We start from the raw sequence: 27,943 nt of genomic DNA on the forward strand, positions 1-27,943 counted from the left end.
TTCGTTATAAGAACAGACACAGCGATCATTTAACAATCTCTTAGGAAGAATGTGTCCAAGTATCATACGTCTCCAACCTATTTCGAACGGGAGTAATTCTTGAACAATTTTTTTTTTCAAATTTTGAGTCCGCAATACAGGTTAATTACACCTGTAAGTTACCAAAGTATTTACGTATTCAATTCTACCCAAAGGCTTTCCCACGCCATCCACCATCTCCTTCCTTTGCCTGAAGTTTGCGTGATAAAATCGGCAGTGTCCAAAAATTTTAAATTATCATCTTTCTACGACAACAGGACAAGAACCTAACATTTCTCCCAATAAAACCACAAAACTTTATCTAGAGGAATGAGGTGCGTGAGTACAAAGGGTGAAGAGGCCAAGTACCGAGAGCTGCAGAGCATTGCAATAATCATCTTAGCCGTGTTCAACCCCATTCCTGTAAACTCCAGAGAGAAAGTTATGTTTTTTCAAGAATACACAAGACATATTACTAAAATAATTGTTACTGCGATCTCTGTTATTTGGAAACAAAAATATTTAATGTATGCCTTTTAATACATGAGAGATACAATAAATGTGCGATACATGCATTTTCATGAACTTTTCATAAGATTATGATGACAAACTGGCTCGTTTCCGGCCCTCAGTCTTGTGCGCTGGCCGCATTGTCATGGTTTCCACCTGCCATTGGTAATTATGATCTAAACAGGACATGATCTTTGTTTTTCTAACCTTGAAACAAAAACTGTCATTCTTAACGCTGTGATTGAAGAAATGGCTTCATATCCAATTAGAGATGTGAGCTGTGTGTGTCAAGGTTCATCTCTATTAACCCTTTGTCACTGGAAAATACTTTATTTCTTCTAAATGGGAACTGGTGCATGGCACAAACATGACCAAAGTACAATTGAGAAGTACATCGATACAAGCTAATCAGTGTCCAGCTTCTCTTCATCGGGAATCGTTGATTTCTACATTGACATCGATGACAATGACTAAATCGGTGACCAAAGATTCAAAAAAACTCCGTTGCTACAAATATTGGTACTTTTAGATGCATTTTTCCAAATGATTTCCATTAATTCTACTCCTTCCACAGAACGATACTTAGCATGTATTCGCCCTTTCACTCTTAAAATGATACATGAAGAGGAAGATCACGTGGTATGTGCTTAGACACTAGCCAAATAATAATATTCGAAGAAATAATTTCTTTTATTTTCGGCAAAGGGATATTTACTCAGAAATAGCTCTTCACGGAGGAATGCAATAAATTCAATATTCATCCACAGGATGAGTTCCGAAAGGAAGTTGTGATATGCAACTTCGGCAACACTTGGGTGACGGTCGAACCTCTAACATTGAAATTAATAGATGCCTGATTGGCGTGGAGGGTAATAATAATTAATTAAGCCGAAAAAATTCACGTCACCCGTCATCGAATTTCACCATGATAGCAAGAATGCCGAATTGCCTTGTTAAATGTAAAAGGGCAATGAATGCTACCTACTCACTTTACAAATACTGGAACTATTGCTGAACGCACAGGTACTGCGGCTAACTATAATTCCCTCGCTAACATTTACACATTGGCGTAAAGGGGGTCCTATGATATCATTATATTCACTTCATAGGACGTCATTTACACAAATATATTTAGATAGTCCGGGTGCACTTCCACTGGTTTAAAAACGCTGAAGTTTTGGCGACAACCGTTCAACCTTTAACCGAGAATTTTATAGGTCGCCAGGTTTCCTCTCCCATCCGCGGGTGGCAGTCGCGTCGCTCCACCTCCTGCTGCAGCGGTCGCCATCTGCTTGGCTATCATGCGAAGTTCGTGTTCATGACCAGCTGGAGGCCGGGCGCGGACACCCGGGTGCCGTCGGGTGCTCCGTTAGCGGTTCTCAGGATGATGTAGGAGGGTGGTTGGTTGCCGGCGGGCGCCACACCAGTCACCGTGATCCCCAGACCCCACAGCGTGCCTACGGATGAAACGGATGCGGGTGAGGATAGCGGGCGAGGTGGAAATGAATAGCGCCCCAAGTGCAACTGCGACTTCCTCTTTCTATATATTTTTCAACCCACACAATTTTCATTCTTGCTAATAACTTATTTTTTCAGAAAATAGTTGGAAGGAATTGTGACCTTTACCCATAATAATCGAAACTATTTCTAATGAGCTCCATCTTTCAAATTAAAAGACAAAGTATCATCATTACAACCCCTCGACTTCAAATCAGCCGGTACAAATCATGGCTTGACTCTGATTACCGCCAAATACTTGTTTTCATTGCTATTTACCCGTCATTATACCACACATGAACGTAAACTCCATTTTCATTATGGTATTAATTATGCTAAACATGGATTAGTAACGAATGCTAAATGTGTGACTAATATTAGAGGTAATGAGAAAACCATTTATTTATACTTAGTAGCTATTACTAGGGGAGGTGACCCATGGCTGAGTACGTGCGCCAAAAGGGATAGGGTGAATAGTGGAAGGGTGGAGGGAAGCTCGGCGTCGCCTAGAGCCTGCTCTTGATGATTGGAGAAGAAGTGACGTCCCGTCCGAAGTATGGCCTGCTCCACATTGTGCCCTTCTCATATCACCCCAAGCAAGGATCGGGATACCACTGAAACGTTCTGCTACCTCCGGAATCCGAACCCGGGCCCTCCGGGTGGGACGCCCAGAAAACCACCCAGTACACCATCTCGATCTCTAAAATGTAATATTATCGAGTTTACATCACGTCCATAAACATTAAAGCCTAGATAAGCAAATCATCCGCGAAGAAAATCTGAGGTAAAATCCAGGTTAGAATTGATTCGGATTTCTTAAGCCTGCTTATTTCATCCACGCCCTCGGAATGACCCAGTCCTGAATTGGCTTTCTGCACTCATCCTTCAACATAGTCAACACACGTGACTTCTTCATTCTCTTTCCATTTTCTAGCGCTCCAGCATGTACCACTAGGACCCAGATGAATGCCGCGGTAGATAGCCTTGTAATTGAGTTTTCAGGGAGTGACACAGGGTTATGAAAAATGGATCCACTGGGCCTGATAAAATAGTAATTGCCATTACCCATTGTCCTGTAGCGAATAAGTATTTTTCGATCCCAATATACATTCTGCCATAAGGGTCTGGAGCATCAAGTTCTTCTTCCACTATTTTAACTTGGGATAAACGGAAGTCAATTTTGCCGAATTCTATTAATAAACGTGTCCGACTGTACCTACTAAATGACTTTTTTTTAACTGTCACACACCGGAATCAGCAGATTTCAGAATCGATTGGTTCCTCCCTCTATGCGAACATATACGTGAGTTCTTAACGACGTCGTATATTCTTTCCCAATTGGAAACTTTTCAACGAGTCCCGTCAGCCATTTGATACTTTTGGTTTCTATTAATTGGCAGCGCCACTTTAGCGCCCCATTTATGTACATTTAAAAGTTGCCTTTGTGTAAGAAAATGTCAAAGTAACTGAGGGAAATGCCATGCCAGTCAAGATTAACAACTGTCCATGCATCATTTTCCAATATTTCTCTGAACTCGCCAATGAATTCCTTATTTCCCTCCTCGGTTAATGACGAAGAAATCACTAGAGAATAGTCCTTAAATTAGGTTACGTGCCATTTATTTGCCATTTCATTACATTGACTTATGGAGGGTTGTTTGGGGGGGGGGCGGTGGCCTCGAAGAATCTTACGCAAGGTCCATTATTGAATTATACTTTAGCTATCGCTTATAAAGAAAGAATATTAATTATCCTGATTTCAAATTGAGTAGTTTCGGGAGTGATTTGGTGGAATTCGAACGTAAAGAAAAGAAAAGAGAGTAACACCTGAAGTTGATGTAGTCCATCGAAACTGTGTTGTGCTATTAAACTTATCTATTGGCCAATTATCACCACATTTTCTTTATTACCCTAATTTCAATTTACTCTATTCATTTTAATACCACATAAAAAGTGATTTGTCTTTTGACGCACAGTGCATATATTTTCAGCACAAACCCTCAACTTATCTGATAGGTATTCGCAGTGAAGAACGCTTTCTTCAAACCTAAATGCACGCTTTTATTTAGGTTCTTGCTTTACATTAACGATTGCTCCGATAATTACCAAAGAGGGTGGTTCATATCCTACGGATCCTTAAAAATTGGAGAAGGTGGTAAATGCAAGGCCAAAAATTCTTTTACGTAATATAAGGGCACCTTCAATGCCAGTACTCGTTACTTGGGAAGAGTGCTGTAATTCTAGCGTCCCGATTAGCTTGGTGTATATGTATGGGAAGGGGATGTAGAATGGGTGATTGGCAAGAAGACAACCATGGAAACACGGGGAAAAGATAGACTAGTTGAAGCAGAAACCGCGACATATTCATCGACATTAAATCGCATTTTGTATTGCGTTGACAAATGTCCATTCAGACATTCCGCCACCCCTCTCCCCGTCAATGGGCACCTGGCCGGCCGTAACGGCCGCTTTGGATCAGTCTTCGAAAATACCAAAAGCACAATTGGCTCTCGAATTTTTTCCCTCGAGAAACCTTTCCCGCCGAGGGAAGGGAAGAGGGGAGGCGGGGTGAGTGAAGGGGGAGTTGGTTGGGGAAGATGGGAGGGCCTCCGGACAGCACAGAGATGGCGCATGAGCTCGGCACCTTACCTAAGAGCGGTCCCAGAGAGGCGGATGCGGAGGCTCCGGGAGACTTGAACAAGAGGCAGCGTCCTTTGAGGGCAAATCCTCCCTCCTCCTCACCCACGGCGCACCCATTGAGCGACAGCAGCCGGGGGATCCCGTCGCCGCGGACCGCACCTGCAGAGAAGAAACGCCCGCCACGGAGAGGAATGAGAATCTCGTCCTCCCTTCTCTCCCATTCCGAGATGAGGGAGGGGAGAGTTGATTCGAGGACGAATTCGTTAAATCAACAGAAAGTACACGAAAAGCCTTTTGAGTGAAAATGAATTTTTTTTCTGCTAAACCCCCGGATACCACTGGTGGTCCATGTCTCTGTAGGGTATCCAACAGTCACTCTTGGCCCGTCATTATGTTCCTCTGGGGTCGAAACACCAGAGTCGACGCAGCACCCATGCTAGTGGCGAGTTTTGAACCGGGGAACTTGAGGGTTTGCAGAAGAGGTCGTTAGGCAACCGGTTAACTCTGTGACATTCAGATGGCTAACGCACATTTCCAGATTTAAAAAGTTATACTAATTCAGAGAGAAAGATAATGATTTGATTTTATTATTTCTATTCATGGAAATTATTTGCAACTTAAATACGAGGTGCATCCGGAAAAGAATTTCCGTTTGGCTTTTGACACAATAGGGAACTAGGAAGACAATTATTTCCTTACAATTACATTTTGCACATCTTTATCTAATCTTTATACATAGTCACCGTAAGAACTGTGAGTGCCCTTATCATAACGCTTGACACAATTTGAAGATAGACTGTTTTAAATGTTTCCGCCGCTATTGACATGATCCATTACTGGGCGCACTACTTCTCTGCCCAATCACCACCGCCAAACTTCTCTTCAATCATAGGTCAACTTTCCTAAGGTATGTGAGCCGAGGTCACTCGGCACTGAGTTCCAAATGTACGGGGAATGACCACCATCTGTATCTCCAGCGAGAGATGAGGAACTCTCTTTACATCACCCCATATTCCAATACGAAAACTCTTGATTTCCTATGCAAGTCAGATTAGAACTCACAAATATCGTTTCATGCTCAACTTCAAGTTTCAATTACATTCGTTACATCAACATTTTATATTTAAAAGAGTATTACAAACAATTTAGACGTAAAAATATGTAAAATTGTTAAAATACTTTACATTTGCTTTCTCTTTAAAATAAATTAAAATGGGTGCACATAAAAATGTACTATCGAGTATTTAATCCAACAAAATCCTGTCTCCATTCGTGCAGACTAAATTGTCAATACCATTACTCCCTCTACCTCCCTTACCCTAGGTTCTCCCCTTCCTCACAGCCTTCAACATTCCATCACCTCACATTATCTCCAACATCTATTTTTCGCGCCTCCTTGGAATTTCACCGAAAACTTTCTCCCCTCTCCTACAATGCCCATCACTCATTAGTTCGTTTTTCATTTAAGTCCATTAAATTTTGGTCATTCTTCTCCATTGTCTCAAAATCTTAAAACCTACTGTTGTTCTCAACAAATAAATTACGGAGTATTACAGAGCTAACCTTCAAATCAAAGTTTCCAATAATCTTTTCTTCATGTTTTTATTTTAGGTCCATGTCAGCATTCCATTTGTAAAATCTGTAATATCTATCAAAATACTCCTTTTGATGTACCAGCTATTTTTTTAATTTCGTCTGAAACACAACCACAATAAATGAAGTGTTCTATCTCCTCTAGTTTATGCTCTAAAAATTAAGTGGTTAACTTAGTTTTCCTATTTCTTGCTAAATTCATCATTTCCCTTATCTTTTGATTGGTTCTCCAGCTTATTCAATACTGGAGATCCTTTTGGCTGACTGACCAACTCCATTAAACAGAGACACTCAATTACTATATCCAGATTAATCGAAGGGGTTTTTTACATTAATATTGCTAAAAAGTTTCGATTCTTTTACATAATTTTTAAACAATTACATATTTTCTTGAAAATGATGTTAAAGAACTGAAAATCATTTGGGTGAAAAGACAAATAATGCCCGCAAGTGGGACACCATAGACTTGTCAAAATTTATCTTTGATCGTCCAACAACACCAGGATATGTTTGGCTGCCTCCCGACATGATCTTCCCCACCTTCCGCGAAAAGACGTGCCCCGGATACCCAATTTGGGTTACCCACCCATCCCAGAACACGCGGGGGGTGACACCCGCCGCCACTTACCCGCGATGTGGTAGGGTTTCCCGCCCTTCTTCGACGCCGTGACCTTGATGACGTCCGCCTCCCCATCGCCCGTGTCCACGGTGACGCAGAGCCCTTCGTTCATGGCCAGGGTGGGCACGCTGACGAGGTTGGCGTCCGGGTGTCCGCACTCGGACAGGGCCCCGACCATCACGCCTCCCCGTAGGAGGCTGCCCTTGGACGACAGCCCTGAGCCTGCAAAGTTAGCATATTTAATTCAGGAGGGTCCATGAGACTAAGGTTTGGCGTCAATTCTTGATCAGGATGAACTTCAACTGGATAAATGTTATGAGCAAAATATATTTCGCGCTAGTTGTGAGTAAATAATGATGGAAAGGATGAAATGGACATTGAGGAAACCACACGTAACCCAAATTGAGGCAATAAAGGTGGATGTAGAGAATTTTGATTGGCGATGCAATAGAAGTTTTTGTCCAGCCAAACCCTACCTTAAACGATATGGGCTACCAAATAATGATAAACATGTTTCGCTGAGACGAAATGCATTCGCTTATGTATGTAAATCATGATTTTGTTCTTAGATGGCTCTCCACGGAACAAATATAAAAATTGTTTTAATTATTCAGCACCCACTGGTTTCACTTCAAGCTTCACCTTGGCGTGAAAATATAGCACAGTCAAAATTTTCCGTAGGAGGTAATTTTCATGCTATGTGCTCAGTTCAATTAATGATACGGACGGAAACGGTAAATAGAGCAAAGATTTTACACTTAAAAATTGACTTTCGCAAGTGGCCAGGATTGGAATCAGGAATTGTCATTAACATTTATTTTACTGATTTAATGTATCCGTCTTGTCTATATCATTATTTTAATTATTAATCTTGATTTCATCAAAAAATTTATGGGAATCATTTACGAGTCATTATTTTGCCGGAAAGTATCATTCCTTACAATATAAAGCCGTGAGACGTTTATACTCACATTATGTAGCGACTGAATACATAATTTTGAAGAATGTTTTGGGGGTGCTACAAATATTTACAGAAATCATGGACATGGAAGTTAATTATAGGCAAATTAGACGTGCAGATTATTGCGAGGAATCTTCAGCTCGAAGTAAAGACTTCCACTTCTTCCTGAAGAAACTTTCTGGACAAGGGGGTGAAACTGATGTCACCCAAAGAACCTTCGAGATGGAAAATCTCGGAAAGAAAATGAAGTCTAACTATTTCAATATATTTTAATTTACTGAGAAAGCTATATTAGTGGCAGTTAATGAAAACAGAATTATAATATTGAATCCTAAGCCCGAACAATACTTCATTAATTCCTCTCCAGAATACGTTCACGAGAAGACAAGATTTCCATGCGTTAAGCATGTAAACTAAGAGTTCAATATGCACGTGAGTACAATGAATTACTCCATATGTAAGTGAATGTAAACAGAAGTCGTGAATGATACTCGTAACTAGAGCATCTGCTATGCAACATTTTTAGCTTGTTAAATACCTAATGGTTTTGCATTTAAAAGGACTTTCGAGGTAAAGAGGAGGGAAAAGTTAATTTTTAAGAGAGAAAAGGCAATTTTTTAAGCTTCTTCTTCAATGAAAAAACTTCTTATTGATTATGATGATATTTGTTGAAACTAGTCCTTTTTAGTGCTAAAATAGTTTTTCCACAGAAAAAGGCCATAAACTCTGATATATACGATGGAATCGTGATCATTCTTCGGATACTCACCCTCTGTGGTCACAGCTATGTCCAGCATGCCAAGCTTCACCTGCGACCCGCTGTCGGCCCTGATGAGGCATAGGGCAATTCGCCCCAGGGCTTGTGCAGCCGCCACGATGGGAGCGTTCTCTGGAGAGACGGCAGCGCTGAGAAGCGGGGCGTTAACTACGCCGGACACGGTTCCGCCCTGCGGGATAAGGAAATATTGGGGGGGGGGTGTCAGAGGTGTGTGGCTATATGGTGACCCCGCAAAAACATCTGCTCTCGTGTCGTATACTTTCCAAAAAATGCAACCACCCGCTGAAAATTATCGTTCCGGAAATAAAAATAAATTTCTTAAAACGCTTCTCCCCTCAACTGTTTCTCCCCTCGTGTTTTCGACTAAGGGAAGAGAACATGGTGCAACCGTGTACTTTTGAACATTTGGCAAAAAGCATTACCACTGAAAAAACAAACAATTTAGATTCCCTCCACTCATTTTTAATCGGTTGCTGTTTCTTAAGGCAATGATAAGTCAATGTTAACGATCTATTTCTAAAAATCTAAGTCACTGTGAACAGTGAGTATCGTAAAACAGGTTTCCTGTATGAAGTAGATATGATATGTGTTGAAGAAGAGTTTCTAACTATTCGAACGATCTGAATGGGATAATTCAAAGGTTTTTTTAAAGACTGAATTGAATTATTATGAGACGATCAACATAAAAGTCAACCGGTTTGTTTAAGGTTACCAATTTTTTAAAGAATTTTACTCGATTTTTACGAAAGTAAATCGATTTCACGGGGAATTCACATAAACGGATGCTTTTAGAGACAAAAGATAATTAAGTGTTCTCCAAAGTAATTTGCCTAAAAGAAATAATATCCACGCCTAATAAAAACTGTATCCAAGATACACCCAGATTATTGGAGATTGACTCGTGATTCGTTTACCGTTTCGGAAAAACGTAAGCAATCTGTTTTCCACTTAGCTGGAAAACATGTTCCATCCGGTCACCATTCAAAAACATCAGTAGATGTAGGTAAACAGCTACCAACAACCACATCATAAACAGTTAAACGCAAATATATACTTTTTTGTGTAAAACTGTGGAAGATGCCGAAAGTAAACGTATATCCAAAAGCCCCTTCTCACTGAGAGAGAGCGTAAGATTGGTCAGCTATTCTTACTGCCAATCAGCGCGTCACGTGAGTCTAAACCCACACAGTATATTTAGTAAGAGGATGTGAATCAGCAACCATTAAGGTAAGTTTGTAATTGCAAAATGAAATGGAAGGCATGAAATAGAGCATGCTGAACGGGTAGCCTAATATAGAGTACTCGAAGAAAGGAAGCAGAGTGGGAAGAACATTAACAAAAGAATTGCAAAGTTAGGCCAAGAAGGTTTTACCAAGAAGAGAGCGTTGAAGACAGAAGCCAGCAAGTTAAGACTTAAAGAAAATACTAGTGAACGCAAACATGGTCGATAGAGCAAGAGATTAGATTGAAGACTTTAAAGTATGGGTGTGGAGACGAATGGAAACATAAAATGGACGGAAAGGAAAACAAAGAACTTCTTGGTATGGTAAGGGATGAGAGATAGTGATTAAGAGAAAGTCAAATAAGACCGGAAAGGTGGTAGCAGAACATACTGAGTACAATGACAAAAATGAAAACATCAGATAATTGAGGTAGAGATAGAAAAAGCTTAGGATTGTTGGGTGGAAAAAAGAGGATGGAGGGATGTGGAGTTAAAGTAGTTCATTGCAACCAACGTTCTTGAGTATTTATTTATTGACATGTTAAATAAACATATCAATGCAGAAGTGCTAGTTAGGTAATGGATCTACAAGTATCAAAAAACCAACCTTGACTGGTAACCTATTCATGATATAAACTATACGAGACTCGTAGAAGAAAATTTCAATTTTTGTTTAGTTGGAATAGTCGTGCATACACAGGTAAATTATGAGCAAGAACTGTTTGAGGAAAACAATCTTATCTATTATCGTATAGGTCAACTGCGTGCTTTATAAAATTCTCAGCAAAGCTGCTCCAATTTTAATTCACGTAATAATAATTATTTCATGGTTCTCAGACGATTTTTGTGCAGGAAGCGACTCCAATGTCACGAATTCAAAAAATCTTCGGATATTTTCTTTTATTTTCTTTCTGTTTTGGGGCAATTTCTAACGAATCCCGTCACTTTGAAATTTGGGAATTAAATCATCCTAGGGAACGATTCAAAATGCTGGTGTTTCATTCAAGAATCCTTCTAACCAATGGGAAATTAAATTTTCCCTTTACTTTTTCCCTCGAACATATTACGATTTTTTAAAGCTAAATTTCTTGAATGCAGCTTCACAAACATTTCGCGCGCGGTTTCCATGCCTCAATTCCAACACTAGAACGACAATCGAGTGTTTGACTTGATCCTGTAGGTTTACACGAAACTATTTTAATGGGAGTATGCAGCTTTATCAATTGACCTTACGTCGAGCGTTCAAGTCTCCCAAAAATCCCGCTTGGAGTGGGACATCAATCGCAGCACTCAACTATCTTAAACTTTTGATTAAAAAGGAGATTTGGTTGTAAAAACTCTCGTGACCTTTGACTCGAAAAATAAATCAGTTCTTATGACACAAATTCGACAATGTTGTACGCCATTTTCATAAGGTCTAAAAATTTGATAATATTGAACCACAGATAAATAATACTTTACTTTTGAATCTATATGTGATTCCCGAATCAAAAGGCATCGTAGTATTGTCGAATTTAAGAACGTTCTTAGGATCAAGGAGTAGATCAATGTTTACGGTGAAAATTCAACGGTATTTAACGCCATACGAGTATACGCGTATTAATGGACAAGTCCCATAAATCCCTATTATTGACATCCTCTCATTTCGACCCCGTCCAACCTGGGACAACTCCACGATGTTCTCGGCGATCTCGACGGCCACTCGCCGCTGGGCCTCCTTGGTGCTGGCTCCCAGGTGAGGGGTGCAGATGACGGCGGGGTGAGCCAGCAGGCGGCAAGTCTCCTCGTCCTCGAAGTCCGGGGGCTCCTTCAGGAAGACGTCCAGGGCGGCACCGCCCACCTGACCCGATTCCAGGGCCTCTAAGAGAGCCGACTCGTCTACTATTCCACCCCTGGCCACGTTCACCACCTTCACCCCGCGGCGACACAAAGCCAGCGTCTGAGAATTGAGCAGGTCTGTAAAGAGAACAGGGGATATCAGTGCGGTTTCATATCGTGCTTAAGTCTCCTTTAAGCATTGCCGCACTCACTCCGCTCTCTTACGTGAACATTTGATTAGGAAAAAAACGTTAATTCGTAGGAAAAATAAAATGTAAGAAAATACTAAAGATTTGGCCGGTTTAAGAATAAATTTCTTTCTTCCAAATTAAAGCGTCGGAGAGTTACACAATTAAGCCTAAACAAAGGTTCCGGAGAAAGTACTTAGAAATGTTCATCTCATCTTTTATTCTTATTCCGCAATTATTTTGTAAATACCATGAAAATAATACATCTCAAACAAAACAGAACCAAAATACTTGTATAGTACGGACTGCAAATAATAAAATGTAATATAATGGCAATAACTTCATGCTACCACTCTTAGGAGATTTCAGTCAACGAGTTTTAAATTAAAATTAATTACTTTGATATAAGACTGATATAAACCACAAATGGCATGCTTCCACGAAAAATACAAACAAAAATTGCAATTTAAAAGTGCTCAAAGATTTGAGTAATTTACGTGGGTGGTCTGAAAATTTTCCTACCTCACCGTATTCACCAGATCTGGCCCCCGGTGACTTTTTACTGTCTCCTAATCTTAAATTTTTGCTTGAAAGATAGATTTTCATCTGATGAGGAGGCTATCGCATATGTAAACGACTACTTTACGGAGAAAAACATCAAGTCCAATCGGAGGTGTTAAAAAAGTTTAAAGAGTCTCGGGGAAAAGAGTCGTCTTAAAAGGTGATTATGTTGAAAAATGAAAATAAATATGAAGGAAAAATTTCTCGTTTATTTATTAGATCGGGAAATATTCAGACCACCCATGCACTCGTAATATGCTAACAGACAAACAATCAAGGGGTTCACTTATCACAAGGCTCAAACACCTTACCCTCATGAGGGATGAAATGCAATAAATAGTAATACGAGGTTTACACCCTCCGGATACTTTCGTTTTCTCATTATTCACGATTCACATTAGCTTTTCGGCAATTTTCATTGCTATTGAAGATTACAAATAGTTAAAAATAACATGAATATAAAACTTGATAACCTAATCAATTGTGATGAATTCGATTGTCACGTTACATGGGTCATTAGAGGAGCGGATAAAAGTTCATTTCGGTTTACATAAATCCTTATATTGGAGCTCATTAAACTGATCCGTTTCAAATATTTGCGTTTCCAACGAATTCATATTTATTAAACATTGAAGGGCAGTGATGGAAAAAATGAATCTTACAGGCACAAAAAGCAAGTTCGACGACAGAAATTTTCCAATTTTTTCAAGTTGAGAGTGTTTTCCCTCCAATCTCGCTTGAGAGCCAGCAAATAATCCTTTGAAAGATAAGGAGAAACTAGAAAAAATTAAATAAATCAGTGACGCCTGGTTTCTATGCAATCGGCGACTCAATTGTTTCCCCGTGTTGTGGACAACCCGCAAATCATATTTTTTCCCTTACTTTTTCAGTCCGGCAGCTAACACATGCTTAGTTACCACTAAGAATATCATTTTTTAATGAATACGACAAACAGCTAATCAACGCTTAGGCGAACCTTTTAATTCAACTGTCTACGAAATATTAAGATTTAGCTAACTCATCGAAATCTACTGATACCGATGGCGAAAAACGGCGGTCATTTAAGCAGGGTCATTGAGCAGGTCTATTTACAATGAATCGAAAATGAGTATTTTTGATGATCTGGCGAGTGTCATAATTACTTTGCCCGTTTACTACAATGCATAGGTAGTTACGAGGGTGGTCTGAAAAGTTTCCGGCCTAACAGAGATACAAGACATTTTTTCTGAAATTTCCTGAGGTCGGACTACATCACGGTCTGTCGGACCACCCTCGTATTTATTAAATAATATCATATAAGGCATCAGTTATGATAAGTACTATATGTAAAAAGTGATTAAATAAACCGCTAAACTAAACATTTAACGAAAACATTCTGTTAACAAATTTAAAACATGGCGGATTTAAACAACAAACATGAAATAAATTCACTCAAAAAATGATATGGTGATACTTGTAAATCTAAAATAATTACGAGTTGTAGTGAATCAGTGAATAGTTAATTTAAATGGGCCTTGATAATTATTGGAAAATGCAATTGGGTCGTAATGAACTCAGCATTTTTGAAATTAGTTTAACCTAGAAGTCATCTCTACTAGACTATATCATTTCACTGATCTACATAAGCTGAACCTTCTTCTAAATGCCTATTCTTTACATTTCTCTACCTCTCTTGCCAAATATTCTCTCATATATCAATTTGCAGCATTGAATTATCTACAAAACATCCTCCACCATATTAAATTTTATAACTTGAATTTAATGAATTATTTTACCGCGAGCAACTACGCTTGATGGTTTTAAAACTTAAATGTAATAAAATAGTACAAATTAATATTACTATTAATTTCTGCGCATAGCCTAATTTGGGTTATCTTGTACCAAAGACAAAACTTGATCCCTTCTCACGACCGAGCTTTTCTGAATACTTTCCAATCACAGATTATCAAGTCCTTCCGTTTCTGAAGCTTACAGAATACAGCATTACTATCGAAAAATCTTTTTTATATGCTACAATATCTTTTTTTATAATATATTTTATGTTGGACACTCGTTCTTATAATCAACTATTGAGGAAAGCAAATATTTGCATTTCGAATGCCATGTAAAACTTCAAAATCCCGTAGCTCGTTTATGTGCTTACTATTCACTTACTTTTGGTTTGCGGGATTAATGGCGTGTGCACCGTGATGTAATCCGCCTCCGGCCATATCTCCGCCAGCTCCATTTTTTCCACACCAAACCCCATGGCATCCTCGCGGCTCACGATGGGATCAAACCCAATGGTCTGCGCAGGTAAGGAGAGAGGGTTAAGGAGAAGAAGGAATTGCATTTATTGTCCTGCGACATTAATTCCAACACACCAGAGTATAAACATTTACATCGAGTCGTATACAATTTCATGGTGCACAGTTGAGTATTCATACGCACAACAATAATTAAGTGACTCACGATAACATTTTATGTCTTTTGCAATACGTTTTTACAAGTTATAAATAAAGTGGGGCCCTGTCATTAAAATATTTATGCAAGTAAACCTCATACCAGATTATATTAGTGGAATAATTTTAAATGTTACAGGGTTCGTCCGGAAAATACGTGTACTGACTCCTGGGCTGGGCGCGCCGCTCCAGGCGCGCCCAGCACCGCTCTGACGGGCTGCGATTGGAGGGGGGTATGTTGGCAAGCGACGCTGAAAAAGGCAGTCGGCTCTGAGCTGTGGTGTAGTGAGGAGCTCTGTTAACGCGAACCTCCACACTCGACCCACGTCACGGAACGCGATGCCAAAGTTTTTGGAGCAGCGTTATTCCATCAAATTTGTGGTAAAGCTTGGGAAATCGTCTACCGAAACTGTCGGTATGATTAACCAGGCTTACGGGGAGTCAGCCATATCCAGAAACATGATCTTTCGGTGGCACAAGATGTTCGTGGAGGGCAGAGAAGAGGTCGACGACGAGTCTTCGAGAGGTTCCCGATGATGCCTTCGCGGGAGCGTTCCAGGAATGGGAAAGCCGCTGGAACAAGTGTATCGACTCACAAGGGTCCTATTTTGAGGAATATTAGCTTAAGATATGTAAAAGTGTAATACATTTTTTTTCCTGAGCTCAGTACACTTATTTTCCGGACGAACCCTGTATACTGTAAGGAATTCCACATATTAGACAACGGTTTCAAGAAATGAAACTTGGCTCATTGTAGTCCAAAAATGTCTAGTTAAGACCTTCAACAATTGAGAGTTAAAGAGTTTTAATAGGTTAAGTACATGTTACATTTTCAAACAAATATTTAAAGATTTTAGTAGTTCTCATTTAAACTAAAATAGCGATTTTGGCAAATCCCGATGTTGAGTTATTTAAAGCCATTTAATACGTAGGTCGTAGGTAGGTCGCTCAATAAGTCCTTGGTAAAAAATATAAATGCAAATTATTTTGGATGGATTTTTTCATTTTTCGACATAACCTCGCCAAGGCTAAGAACATTGGGTAATGATTCCTCATCTAGAGCATTGTTGGCTGGACAAAAAATAATATACTAAGTTCCTGTCTATCATCAATGGTTTTGGCTATCATTTTGAACGAATAATAATAGACTCAGAAAGAGAGAGTCGGAAAGAGGCGGTGAGAGACAGCGGGAGCATGTGAGCTTGTCGGCAGTTTGAGATGACCGTGGCCTAGTTTCCCCAGAATGCCCAAATAGTTCAAAACTACGTGATTTAAACTCTCATCGTGTCGTAATATTTTCGAAGTAGCACCATTCATAATTTTATCAACTGCAAATTATATTGAACAATAAGTAATCGATTAAGATGTTTCAAATGTAAGAGGGAAAAAATATTTGACTTAGAAACTAAGAGAATGGGCCAGATGTACTGCCAGATAATTCAAGGGAAACCTGATGATAGTCCACTGGGCAACAGGATAATGTTGCGTATTTCACATAAAAATAATTAGTCTATTTTTGGCATAAAAATCTTAAAATAATTCTTATTCTATGATGGACGTCGTAAATATGGATCCCACTGACAGTGAATTTAAAATGCAAGTATAGTGCAGTAGTTGTATTATATGACTCTGATTTTTAAAATGTCTTACATTTTCGGAACAATTATTATCTGGAACTTACCAAAAATTAGTTTCATATTATTGCTGATACTAAAACACCTCTATATTATATTACTGTATGCAGTGCTACTAACCGATGCATTATACAGCATGGGGTACCTCTTGTATTTTTACATTGATTCACATACGCTTTCCAAGGTTGGTTAAGGTACCAACAAATGAAGCCTATGAACTTGTATCATTGTTTACACATTGAGTAAAACCTAAGGTTATTCAACACAAATGCGGTAAGCTGCTCGCCGTTAAGGGCACAAGAGTTGCAGGAATCAAATCGATTCAAAATAGTGAACCAGGAAAATATTTAAATATTCATAATTAAATACTCACTTCCTCTGTAGTCTTTTTGCTCACCTTCCTTAACCTCTCATTATTGACCTTGTAACTGCACCGTAAATAAAATATCTTGACTAGTTTTTCTATGAGTAGTCCAAATCTTTGTTTACGGTGGAAACTGTTCATAAATGGTGCCACAAAATTTGTAAGGAGAACATGGTATGATTTATTCTAGTTTAGCTCATCCGTTGCCCCAAAGAGGAAGGACGGTTTAAAAAATTTGGCCAGTTAGTCCGTCAAGTTGGTAATCATAGGGGTCAATGTACCGCAATACCTTTGAATTAAAAATTTACTTTAAACTAACTGTGACATGAAAGAGAGAGAGAGTACTAAGTTTCTGTTCATAATTTGCCTTTTCTGAAAAAATGATTCTTTATATTACTATTAATTTTTGTCATTTTCTTGTGTATCTGTGTGTATCCCTCTATGGACCAGTATTACGAGCAATTGAAAAATCAGATTTGAGAAAAACGGAAGTTTCCAACATCTAGCGGATTCAAAGGTGGTTATTTACGATTAAACAAATAGATAAAGCTAAAAACGAAGAGGGATAAAAGATGCGAAGGAAGAAAAAGATGTGTTAGGACTGGAATTCGATTTGAAAACAGTATATTCATTTCCCGTGTTATGAGAGTGAAAGTTGGCAAATGTAATACACCGTCAAAAAAATGAACTTACGATATTATGAATATCTTGCAAGAAGCAGTTTCAGCTAAATAAATAATGTCAAATAATAGGCACATCTCTCTTTGAGCTGCGTATCTACGCACCCTCATCCCGAAAGACTGCATCCTCTTGGCCACCTCCCGGCCAATGCGCCCGAGGCCAAGGACGGCCAGGGTCTTGCCCTGGAGTTCAGTTCCAGAGAACGCCTTCCTCTGCCATTGACGGCCCTTGAGGGAAGCCACTGCCTGCGGGACGTGCCTGCAAAATAGAACGGGAGGGGAATATGTCAAAGGGCCCGCCAAACGCGTGACTGCATTTACATTTTAAGTGCAATTCAATAAAGAGTGACCATATTTTTTTATTCTCGTAATTGACTGCGCAAAATTATAATATTATGCTATTTTGGTGTAAGGTGTAATTCATATATGGTATGAATGTCATTGATTTGACTCTAATATTGGGTCAATGACAGCCGTTGCAATTTGAAACATGTTCAGTTCACCAACTCCTGCTTCTGATGATGAAAAACTCTTTCCGCGAATGTGTTTTTTCACATTGAGGAACAGGAAAAAGGGATATTAGGCTGCCGCTAACGCAATACTGGAATCAAATCAATGAAACTTGTACCACATATACATTACATATTAATCTAAACAACAAAAAATATGCTATTTGATGATCATTCTTTATTGAGCTGAGCGTGGCTCATACCTTATGACTCTGCTTATATGGCGAATAATGCAGAACGAAGGCCTACAGAGACATGCGAAAAGTGGAAAACATTGCTTTATCGTGGCAACTTTTAATCCCCAGTCAACAAGCCTACATTATCAGCTATATCGAAACAACGATTCGAAATAGCCTCCTCATTATATCTGGTTGTCCACCCAAAATGGCAGAACTAAGTGATTCCTTGTACCCCACAAATAGGAAAATAAATATTTACATGATAATAACTCATTTCCACGGTCCCTATCCCATGGTAGAGTATTCAATTGTGCCCCCGTTATCCCACGGTTCTAGTGGATCCGCGCGAAAAACAATTTCTTTCTTATACGAGTATCGAACGATTTTTTAGCAGGTGCTTCGATGTTTTGTGTCTGTATGGTTCCACTCTCATTTCATATTAAACATAAATGTGAAACAAACTGAAAACTGACGAAACTATGAATACATAACAATCAAAAATAATAGAATAGGGAGGAATTGCAAGCCATGTGTATACTAACCTTAATGAATGAAACATTTTATAAGGAAACAATTTTACATTTGCATTTATATATATTACCTTATTTTATTGTATATTACAAATTCCTTTCTGAATCCCGAGAATCGCACACTGAAATCAAGAACATATGCATTGTTCAGTAATAATTTCTTCCACCCATGGCGTTTTCCGATTCGTTCTATATTGACGATGACATCAGCTGAGCAATTAAATGATAAGCACTTGTTGGTGAAAAGGATAAATCAGCCCTAATGTGGACGCGCAGCAAACATCTCAGCTTTCATGTAACGTTCAGGGCTTCAGATGAAGTACGTACGATGAAAGAGTTGGTGATTTGTAAAAATGAAATTAAAGAGCTTCATGCGCTCAAGTACAAATTATGGGTTTCGCGACTTGTTCCGATTTATTTTTGTTGCTATAGAGTGTGTCTTAATTAAACTTTATGCATAATTTTATCAAATAATTTTAAAACTTTTAATTCCTGTCAAAATGTTATTCCCATCGAAATATGAATCGTTGAGTTAATTTCGTTGAATCGATGCGTGGCATTTATACGCAACGTGGTATTTATCTGCTAGTCAGCACAGGATAGTGAGCCAAGCACAATTGCCCTCGAATTTTCCCGTTGGATTTTTCACCAATTCCTTTGATTGCTATTTGATACATCAATTTAAGAGAACAGTAATACTTTGCGACAAACCTATTTGATTAGCAAATGGAACCTTATTGAGTCACAACCCTATCGTATGAGCCTCCCCAGCCGATGGCTTGCGGGGGATCCAACCATTCGCCTCCTCATAAATTATTCAAGTGACAAAATTACATCACTATCAGAATTGTGAAAAAATTAGTTCTCTTGATGTTAGCTAGTGAGGGGTGTTATCCTCGATCACCTGAATTGAGATCGCTTTCTGGATCATGGGAGAACCAATGTACCCTAGTAAGTCAGACCCTAGTAAGACCAATTTTAGAGTACGCTTCTCTTGTATGGGACCCTCATGAAGAAGGTCATATTAAAAAACTGGAAAAGGTGCAAAGAAAGGCTGCCCGATATGTTCTGGGGAAGCATAGGAGGATGGAGAGTGTGTCTGACATGCTAGATACGCTGGGCTGGGAACCTCTAGAAACTAGAAGGAAAGTAAGCAGACTTTGTGGAATGTTCCGAATTCTGAAGGGGGAGAAAGCTTGGGCAGACCTTAGGAAAGAGGCGGGGAACCCAAATTTTATAGGCAGAAATGATCACAAATTTAAGGTAAAATGCCGGGCACAGAGAACAAAAAAAATTTTCCTTTCTAAATAGAACAATTGTTGGGTGGAACACCTTACCTGCAAAAATATTCGAGCCCTTTCCTAACAGAGTGTATACTTTTAAGAATAGATGTAAGGCATATATGTAATAATTTGATTAATGTGTGGTGTAATGTATTATATGTAATAGCTTAATTTTATTTTTAATTTATCTTTTTTTTTCTTCTTGCTGATTAATGGCTGTAAATGGGATGGGGATTCACTTGTTTTGTTAAAGAGATTTGTGTTTTGAAGTCTGGTTTTATGTACTATCTTTTGCAATTATTTGGGACTTGTGTGCCACCTGACAATGTCTATTAGCACATGTGTATTTGTAATAATAATAATAATGGGAGTAATCACCTTGCAAGACAGCAGATGAGCGTGCACGTGAGCTCGCAGGCACTGGTCGAATTCCCACCGGGAGTGCTGAAAGAAGGTAAAAGAAAGCATTATTAGCGTCACAACCGGCAAATTTGAATACTTCGATGCGAGGATTTCCACGAAAACTTTCGCGGAAATGCTTCCAGGTGAGTCACCTGCAAGACCGGTTGCTCTGGCTCCGTAGAAATTCAAGTTTTTCAGTGACGCATGCAGTCAAAAACCGGAATATGAAATAATTTTCATTCCAAACAAAAGAGCATTAGCCGTGTGAAATAAATACCAATCGATGGCATTCATTAGCTTTCCTGGGCTTAAGATTTCAATGCGTCAGTTGCGAATATTTTGAAAAACGCGGGAAAGGTGAGTGAATGGGGTTGAACAGAACTAAGAGACCGATAAGACGAGTGATTGAAAATGTCCGCTTAATGAATGGAAATGCGAAAAATCAAATCCACCTACAAGTTGTTTTTTTTATCCTAGAAATCACTGTCAAAACTAATCTGGAAATATATTATATCCAGCAGCAGATCAAGATGCTAGTTATTCACATCTCGGTTCCCGGAGTTAATGAACGAGGTTAAGGTAGGAAAAGAGTAGGCCCGTTGGACGGAATAAAGGGAGGAAGAATTATGTGAAGTTGAAGGATGGCTTGTAGTAATGCAGGTTTTAGAGTAATTATTTATTGATGAGTTGAATGGAACTTAGACATACGTATCCCCCGTGATGAGTTAGCGGAGCCATTGATAAACCTGACTTTACCAGTGGACTACTCTTAATAATGGAGTGAAAAAAGTTTTAAAACAAATTTGTCCATTCCATTATAAAATACTTGTATTGCTCGGCTTTAGTTCCATATTGTGTCATGTGATTAAACTGCAGTCTTGCAATAACAGTTTTTTTTCAAATAATGGAAATTACGAAGATATTTAAAACTTATTTCTCCTCCTCACTGAGAAACTCCTCAGTGTCAAGTCCAAAATATTCAATCTAGCTCTTGGTAATAATTAACGTCGATGTTCTTTCGTTGAAAATTCGACACACTTCGAAATTGAATTTCATATATATTCTAATTGGCTCAGCGACCACTCAGGAGGCTTCTAATCAATCATTGCCGATGAAAGACAATTTCAAATAATGACCACTTTCTCCGTGGATCCACTACCTGTATTAATGGAAAGGATTGTGAATATGTAAAGTTTAACTTTCAAAATTCAAACCATATGATTGGCCAGATTGACTTTTACTTACCCAATAGTCATGCATGGGAATCTTAATTCTAACTCAATTATTGAAATAGTTCAAGGAAATTACAATTTATCAAAAGTAATTTGTATTGTACTTATCACTTTCATCCCAGGAAGTCACCTGGAACGCAGTTCAAGAAAAAAATTGTCGTAGCATCAAATTCTCGTCATTAAGAGGATAAATAGAAATAAATCTAGTCTCTTTTGAACAATAACTCCTTAGAACCTGTGTAGAGGCACTTCAATAAGGACCGGATGGACAATTGTTAATATCTTAAAGGATGGCAGTTTTATAGCTTCCATACATTTGGGTGTTGAGTGTAGGGGAAAATCCAACACAATCAATTAAAATTATCAAAGCTATAAATATATAAAGCAGTGATACACATTAATAAGGAGAGCATTAATAAAATTGTTCCATTTTATTTCCCTTTACATTAGTTCCTCGAGATTTTAAAGCGCGACTTCGTAAACATTCATCCGCGAAATCGTATTACAGGCAGGAGATGAGACCTCCTGTTCAAGTTTCCAATAAATCTTAATTGTGAAATTTTGAAACATGCTTACATTGCCTCAGTGTATAATAATAATATAAAATTCTTTTCAAATCTGTGTTTGTTACATCATCTATTGTACTTTCACTCAGAGATTATTTTTTATCAGTAATTTGAGCTGGACCAAGCTGCAATTCTTTGCTTAGAGGTCCATTTTACCAGTAAGGGGTTGAGTATTACCATTCCCTTAACCCATCTTTGGCTGGGACAACTTCAGAATCCCCAAGGCCAGATTTTTATCGATGAAGAGACCGTCTGGCTGAGTGCAAAGATTTCAAGTGCAATTGAATAGAGAACGCAAAGAGATGCATTGACGAGATTGAGACGGAAAGTCACTGCATAAATTCTGACAATGAACACTGCGGAGGTCGAAAATGAGTATAATGGAATGGAAAACTGCAGGTCAAGGACAAATTACAAAAGACGAATTACGAAGACGAAAACTGAAAAGTAAATTTTTTTTTAAATACCTGAAAAGAGCACAACATATAAAAATTGGGCGTGTCCCATATTCCAATTTACTAACATATTTTTAAAATTGGTTTTAGGAAAAATGTCACATCTTCATTCATAATTTTGCAGCTTCAACCTTGGTAATGTTTTACTTCACATCTTACATCATAGCACATAGTTTCCCAACTCCCACCCCCCTACTTCAATCTTCGATTTATTTTTTCGGAAAAATATATTCTAAGAATTTTAAAAACTTAATTGGGCTGATTTTGGAGATTTTTGCAATTTTTTATTCGGCACGCCAGCAAAGGAGTATTAGTGATACGGGCGATCCCGGGAGTCACCCAAGGGGATCGAAAGTACAATTAATAAAATGAGCAGTCATTTGAAAAATCAGAATGTCTAATCATTAAGTTCCATCAAATTTGATGTACTCTACACTTTCGGCTGAAAATTATTCCTAGTAGGTAGGTATTTAATATCCGAGGAGAGATGTGTTATTTTTTTATATACTTCATTACCATTTAATTATACTTTCGTGTATGAATATTGGGAGGGTAACTTACTGATTTTACATTAAATTAAGCGATAACTGGGAGCTCAAGGACGTTTTACTTATTACAAGAAACTGCGGGAGATGACGCAACAGTAACTTTTAAAGTAGTTATCCGCTAATAAGCATTTCAATGCAACAATTACAGAGGGTAAAACATTTTAGAGTTTCAAAGGACGCCTCGATATCTTAACTGGCTAAAGCACTCGGCCGGACATCGAGGGATCCGAGTTCGAATCCCGGTCAAGGCGAATGATTTTTATACTCTGAAATCGTTGTAAATCGTCGTAAAAACGTTTACGGTGAATCTTTAACTGAAATAATGAATATTTCTTTGAGAAATATATCGAGAGCGAACAGAAGCCCCGGATATTGAATCAATCCTAAGGGAAGAAAGAATACCCTAAGCACTCACTTCATTACCACCACGCCTCTCTTTGTGGCCGCCTCAAGGTCCACGTTGTCCACCCCAGTGCCGGCCCTGCCCACCACTCTAAGTCCAGGGGCTCCCGCCAATACAGCTGATGTTACTTTTGTCTCCGACCGCACGATTAAAGCGTCGTGGCCCTGAAATATATAAAAAGACAAAATTACTAAAAATATAATTTCGACGGGTAAGTAACACTACAGAAATTATTTTAAAATGAAAATCCATACTCGTTTGGATGGGATAAACCGTCGTATTCGAGGAAAAACTATACGAAACTGTGAAAAATAAATTAAAGAGAAGGCCTATTGCTTATCTGGCCATGAAAGAATAGCCTACATTTTCAGAGAATCTCAGTGACAACTTCAATATCCCAGGTAACTTACTTTAAGTACGAGTAATGAGAAGGAAACTAGCTTTACATTTGTATGGCATTGATTCAGAATTCGACTAAATTGCAACTACTACTTTGCAATTAACTAATAATTGTGCCGCGAAAGGCATCCACTAGAAGTTCTGAAAAATCGGCGCCACGTTATATCTTGGACCGCGTTCTAAAAAAAGTCTGATAGCGATTTAGACTTCTACTTCCGTTAGCAACTTCGTATTTCCAAGAAAAAGTTTACTTATTCTCACCATTCGTTTCGGGAGTAGACCAGGAAGCACGAAACTTTAACACAAGTATGCACTGCAAAATTCTTTGGTTCAATTTTATATTAACTCCCGTCAAATTAACAATGTTGTAGAAAAGCTTGCATATGTTAGCTCAAATTAACATGAAAAACATCTCACAGAAATATTGAATATAATCCACTCTTCCCCACACCAATGAAAAAATAAATGCTCACTTATCATGATATCGGCGAGCTGATCTCCGACTGTATGTGCTCGACCATGACTAACTTAGCGTTTTAATCCGGTCATTTATATGTACCGAACCCTCACCGAGATTAAATTGGGCATTAATGATGTAATTACCGATCATAATGGTCAATTTTTCATGCCCTAAATGTTATCTCATTCAAATAGTTTTAGCGGTTCATTGGAGAGCATGTTTCTTCAGATACTTTGCCAACGAAATCATTTTCTTTAAATAATATTTAGTTGTTTGGTCAGATCCTCCTTATGAAAGTTGTTCGCACATACTCGTAATCCAAAATAGGTTGATAATGAAATAACTACTACGGTCTGGCTAAAACACATCACAGTCTTTACATATTCACCTTTCGAATTTCTCCTCATGCAATGAAACTGGATTGAAAGCCATCTTCCAGACTTGTTTCACTTGAGCTTGTAAGATACAGTTACATATGATTAGAATGATTTTTCTACGATAATATTTCTTTGTCCTATACCATTCAACCTTCTATTTCATCGCTGACGGATTCATTCTAAACTTTTCTGATTTCAAAGCACCCAACACGTAAGTTTACTCATTACACTAACCGTTCTCGGAAAATATTTAAGGCTCACATATGTATTGACATTATTGATGGATGAAGTTATTAAAAATAAGTTACAAACATTTATCATGCCGGTAAAGTCGCTGCACTTAGAGCTATATATTCTATTATTTATTTCTCCTTGTCTGGCGCGTATGTTAAACGTTTTCATGAACGGATGAATATGACATGGCCTTCAATGATGGTTTTATTTTAAAGAAGCATCTGGTCTGGCAAACTTACTCACTTACTCGAATCTTCCCCCGAGTGAATTTCTCCCGTGACAGGAAATGCATGTATCTCAATAGATCAACCTTTTGGTTAATTACAGCGGTGGGTTTTTCGTTTTTCTAGACCAATTGCCATCAGAATGTCCGCCTCAGACATATATGTTATCTGCAAAAATACATGAGTGTTTATAAAATAATAATGATGTAATTTCATAGATCTTGCAACGGAAGATGTGTCCAAAGTCATAAATAAAGGGAAAAAGCGTTGTCATTTTATCATCAAAATTCCAAGTAGGATTTATTGTCTACGTAACGAGAGAAACCACTTTATCTATACGGGCGAAATCTAAATAAAGCGATCGTACGTAAACCCCTGAGAGACTTGAACTAAACTTATTTTTCTACATACATACATATATATATATATATATATATATATATATATATATATATATATATATATATATATATATATATAAACACAGATGTAGATTTTTAGAATATAGAGACACAAAGAAAGGACACTCACAATTTGTTATTTTACGTTTCGACAGCACGGCTGTCGTCTTCAGAATGGCGTTCTCGGGGAAGAGCGGAGAGGATGTGCGGGGGAGAGGTGGGGGAAGGAGAGGTAAAGGGACCAATAGGGAATGAACAAGGGGGTGGGGGGGATATGTAGGCAGCCAATTGATGCATTCAGTGGGCTTGGTTCAGCCCGGGCGGTTTGAATGATTGGGCCACCCAGATATGCGCCATCTCGCGGGTTCTCACCTCTATTATACTCGCAGATTTGGGAAGGATTTCAATCACCGAAACAGAGAAGCAGTCGTCAAAAGATTGGTTGTGGGAAGCGGTGTGAGTAGGCATAAACACCGGAACTTTAGCCTTGCCGGGCCGATGCTCTAACCACTTGAGCTATGGAGGAAACCTAATTTACACTGAAATGGTTGCGTAAACCTCCCGCAGATTACAGGGTAAATTACGTTTCCTCCATAGCTCAAATGGTGATAGCATCGGTCCATCAAATCGAAAGATCCGGTGTTGAAGTCCCGATCCTGGGTTTCGTGTTTAATGGTTACGAGTCTTTGACCGATGTGGCTCGTCTCTTTCTTCTGGCTATGCGCGCCAAGAAACGCACTGTTCCTATCCTTAATGACGTTGTATGATTGCTTTCCTACAGTCCTTTCTTCTTGTGTCGTCTATTTCTCCTTTGGTGGGTTAAACAGCTCCCTAACGGCATCTCTCGGCCAAAGAATCGGAGCACTTTGCTGCATAAACACCCCGTAGATTTCAGTGTAAATTATATTCCTCGATAGCTCAAGTGGTTAGAGCATCGGCCCGGCGAGTCGAAAGACCCGGTGTTCTAGTCCCGGTCATGGAAATATTTTTGTGCTTTTGATCTGCTCGATTCCGCCTTCCCTACTTTTCCTGTGTTCGTCCTTTATTTGTTTTCTTATCCATTTTCGTTATATCTAATTCCATGTGAATGTATATTTGTTCACCATACGGCGAGTATTCGTATTTGTGTGTGTGTGTGAACCCGGGTTCGATTCCCGGCCAAGGCACTCTGGGCACCTGCAGCTCCACCCAAGCTAAAGTGATTTTTCGGGTACCAGGTCTTCCTGGGGAACCACAACCGGCACCAGGAAAGGAACTGGCCCCCGTACCCTTGACCTGTGAATTTTCACACACCGTATAGGGCTTAGTACTGAGTGAACTCTACCATCGTCCACTAAACCGACCTTCGGGTTGATTACTGTAATTACATATATTTTTTACATATATGCATATATATACACATATTTTTTACATATATATATATATATATACATATACATATATATATATACATATATATACATATGCATACATATATATACATATATAAAATAATTTTAATTTTAATTAAAAATATAAATAAGAACAGAGCAGTGAAAGAATAATTATCAAAGGATTATGGGAAAATCTAGGTACAAGCTTACGTCATATCCGTAGTAATACGCTCGGGGATTACCGCTGCCCAAGAAATGCTTCGAAAAAACCCAAGAAAACTTTCTCAGCAATAAATATGATACTAATAAAAAAACGTAATTACCTTACAAGCGTGCTCATGAATTAATTAAGGGATCCACCAGAAACGACACCGCATAACTTGAAATATTGCTTAAAAGTAAAAAAAAACGTCAAATGTATACCGCTCTCTCTCTCAATTTCACGTTGGTTGACGTCATTCAGGTAATTAAACGGCGAATAACATGAATGCGAAATAATTCAACCCAAATTTTTTTATAGGATATGTGTTACCGGGATGAGTTAAAAATATCTTATATTTATAATAAAAGCCAAAGAGTTCTTAAATTATTTCCCACCGCAGTATTCAACTGGGATGTAGGTTTTATGGTTGTTAGGTAAAACAGTTCATCCTGTAGCATGTTCTCCGACGCGTAAAAGAACAGTAAGGGTAGGGATGAAGTAATTATACCCCATATACGACTTTCCAGATAATCTTTTTCTAGATTAATTACAAATATAATGAAACGCTGCGATGGAGCAGAGATATTATTCGGTTTTTGAACTCAATAGCCTTCGGTCAGCAGTCGATTGACCGAGCCATGA

The 27,943-nt window shown here is 38.6% G+C and overlaps 1 protein-coding gene across 1 annotated transcript in view; it reads right to left on the reverse strand.

Moving 5' to 3' along the window:
* Positions 1-518: 518 nt before the first annotated feature.
* Positions 519-27,943, reverse strand: part of LOC139696443 (D-3-phosphoglycerate dehydrogenase) — a 50,968-nt gene continuing 23,543 nt past the window's right edge. The window contains exons 2-10 of the mRNA XM_071595213.1: positions 23,644-23,795; positions 20,404-20,469; positions 17,630-17,783; positions 14,560-14,692; positions 11,499-11,794; positions 8,608-8,785; positions 6,887-7,099; positions 4,675-4,824; positions 519-1,985 (exon numbers count right to left, since the gene is read on the reverse strand). Of these exons, the coding sequence (XP_071451314.1) occupies positions 1,828-1,985; positions 4,675-4,824; positions 6,887-7,099; positions 8,608-8,785; positions 11,499-11,794; positions 14,560-14,692; positions 17,630-17,783; positions 20,404-20,469; positions 23,644-23,795 (1,500 nt within the window). The 3' untranslated portion in view covers positions 519-1,827. The remainder of the gene's footprint in view (positions 1,986-4,674; positions 4,825-6,886; positions 7,100-8,607; positions 8,786-11,498; positions 11,795-14,559; positions 14,693-17,629; positions 17,784-20,403; positions 20,470-23,643; positions 23,796-27,943) is intronic.

The sequence above is a fragment of the Hetaerina americana genome, unplaced genomic scaffold (assembly GCF_022747635.1).
Source record: "Hetaerina americana unplaced genomic scaffold, ioHetAmer1.1.p SCAF_7, whole genome shotgun sequence".
Lineage (NCBI taxonomy): Eukaryota > Metazoa > Arthropoda > Insecta > Odonata > Calopterygidae > Hetaerina > Hetaerina americana.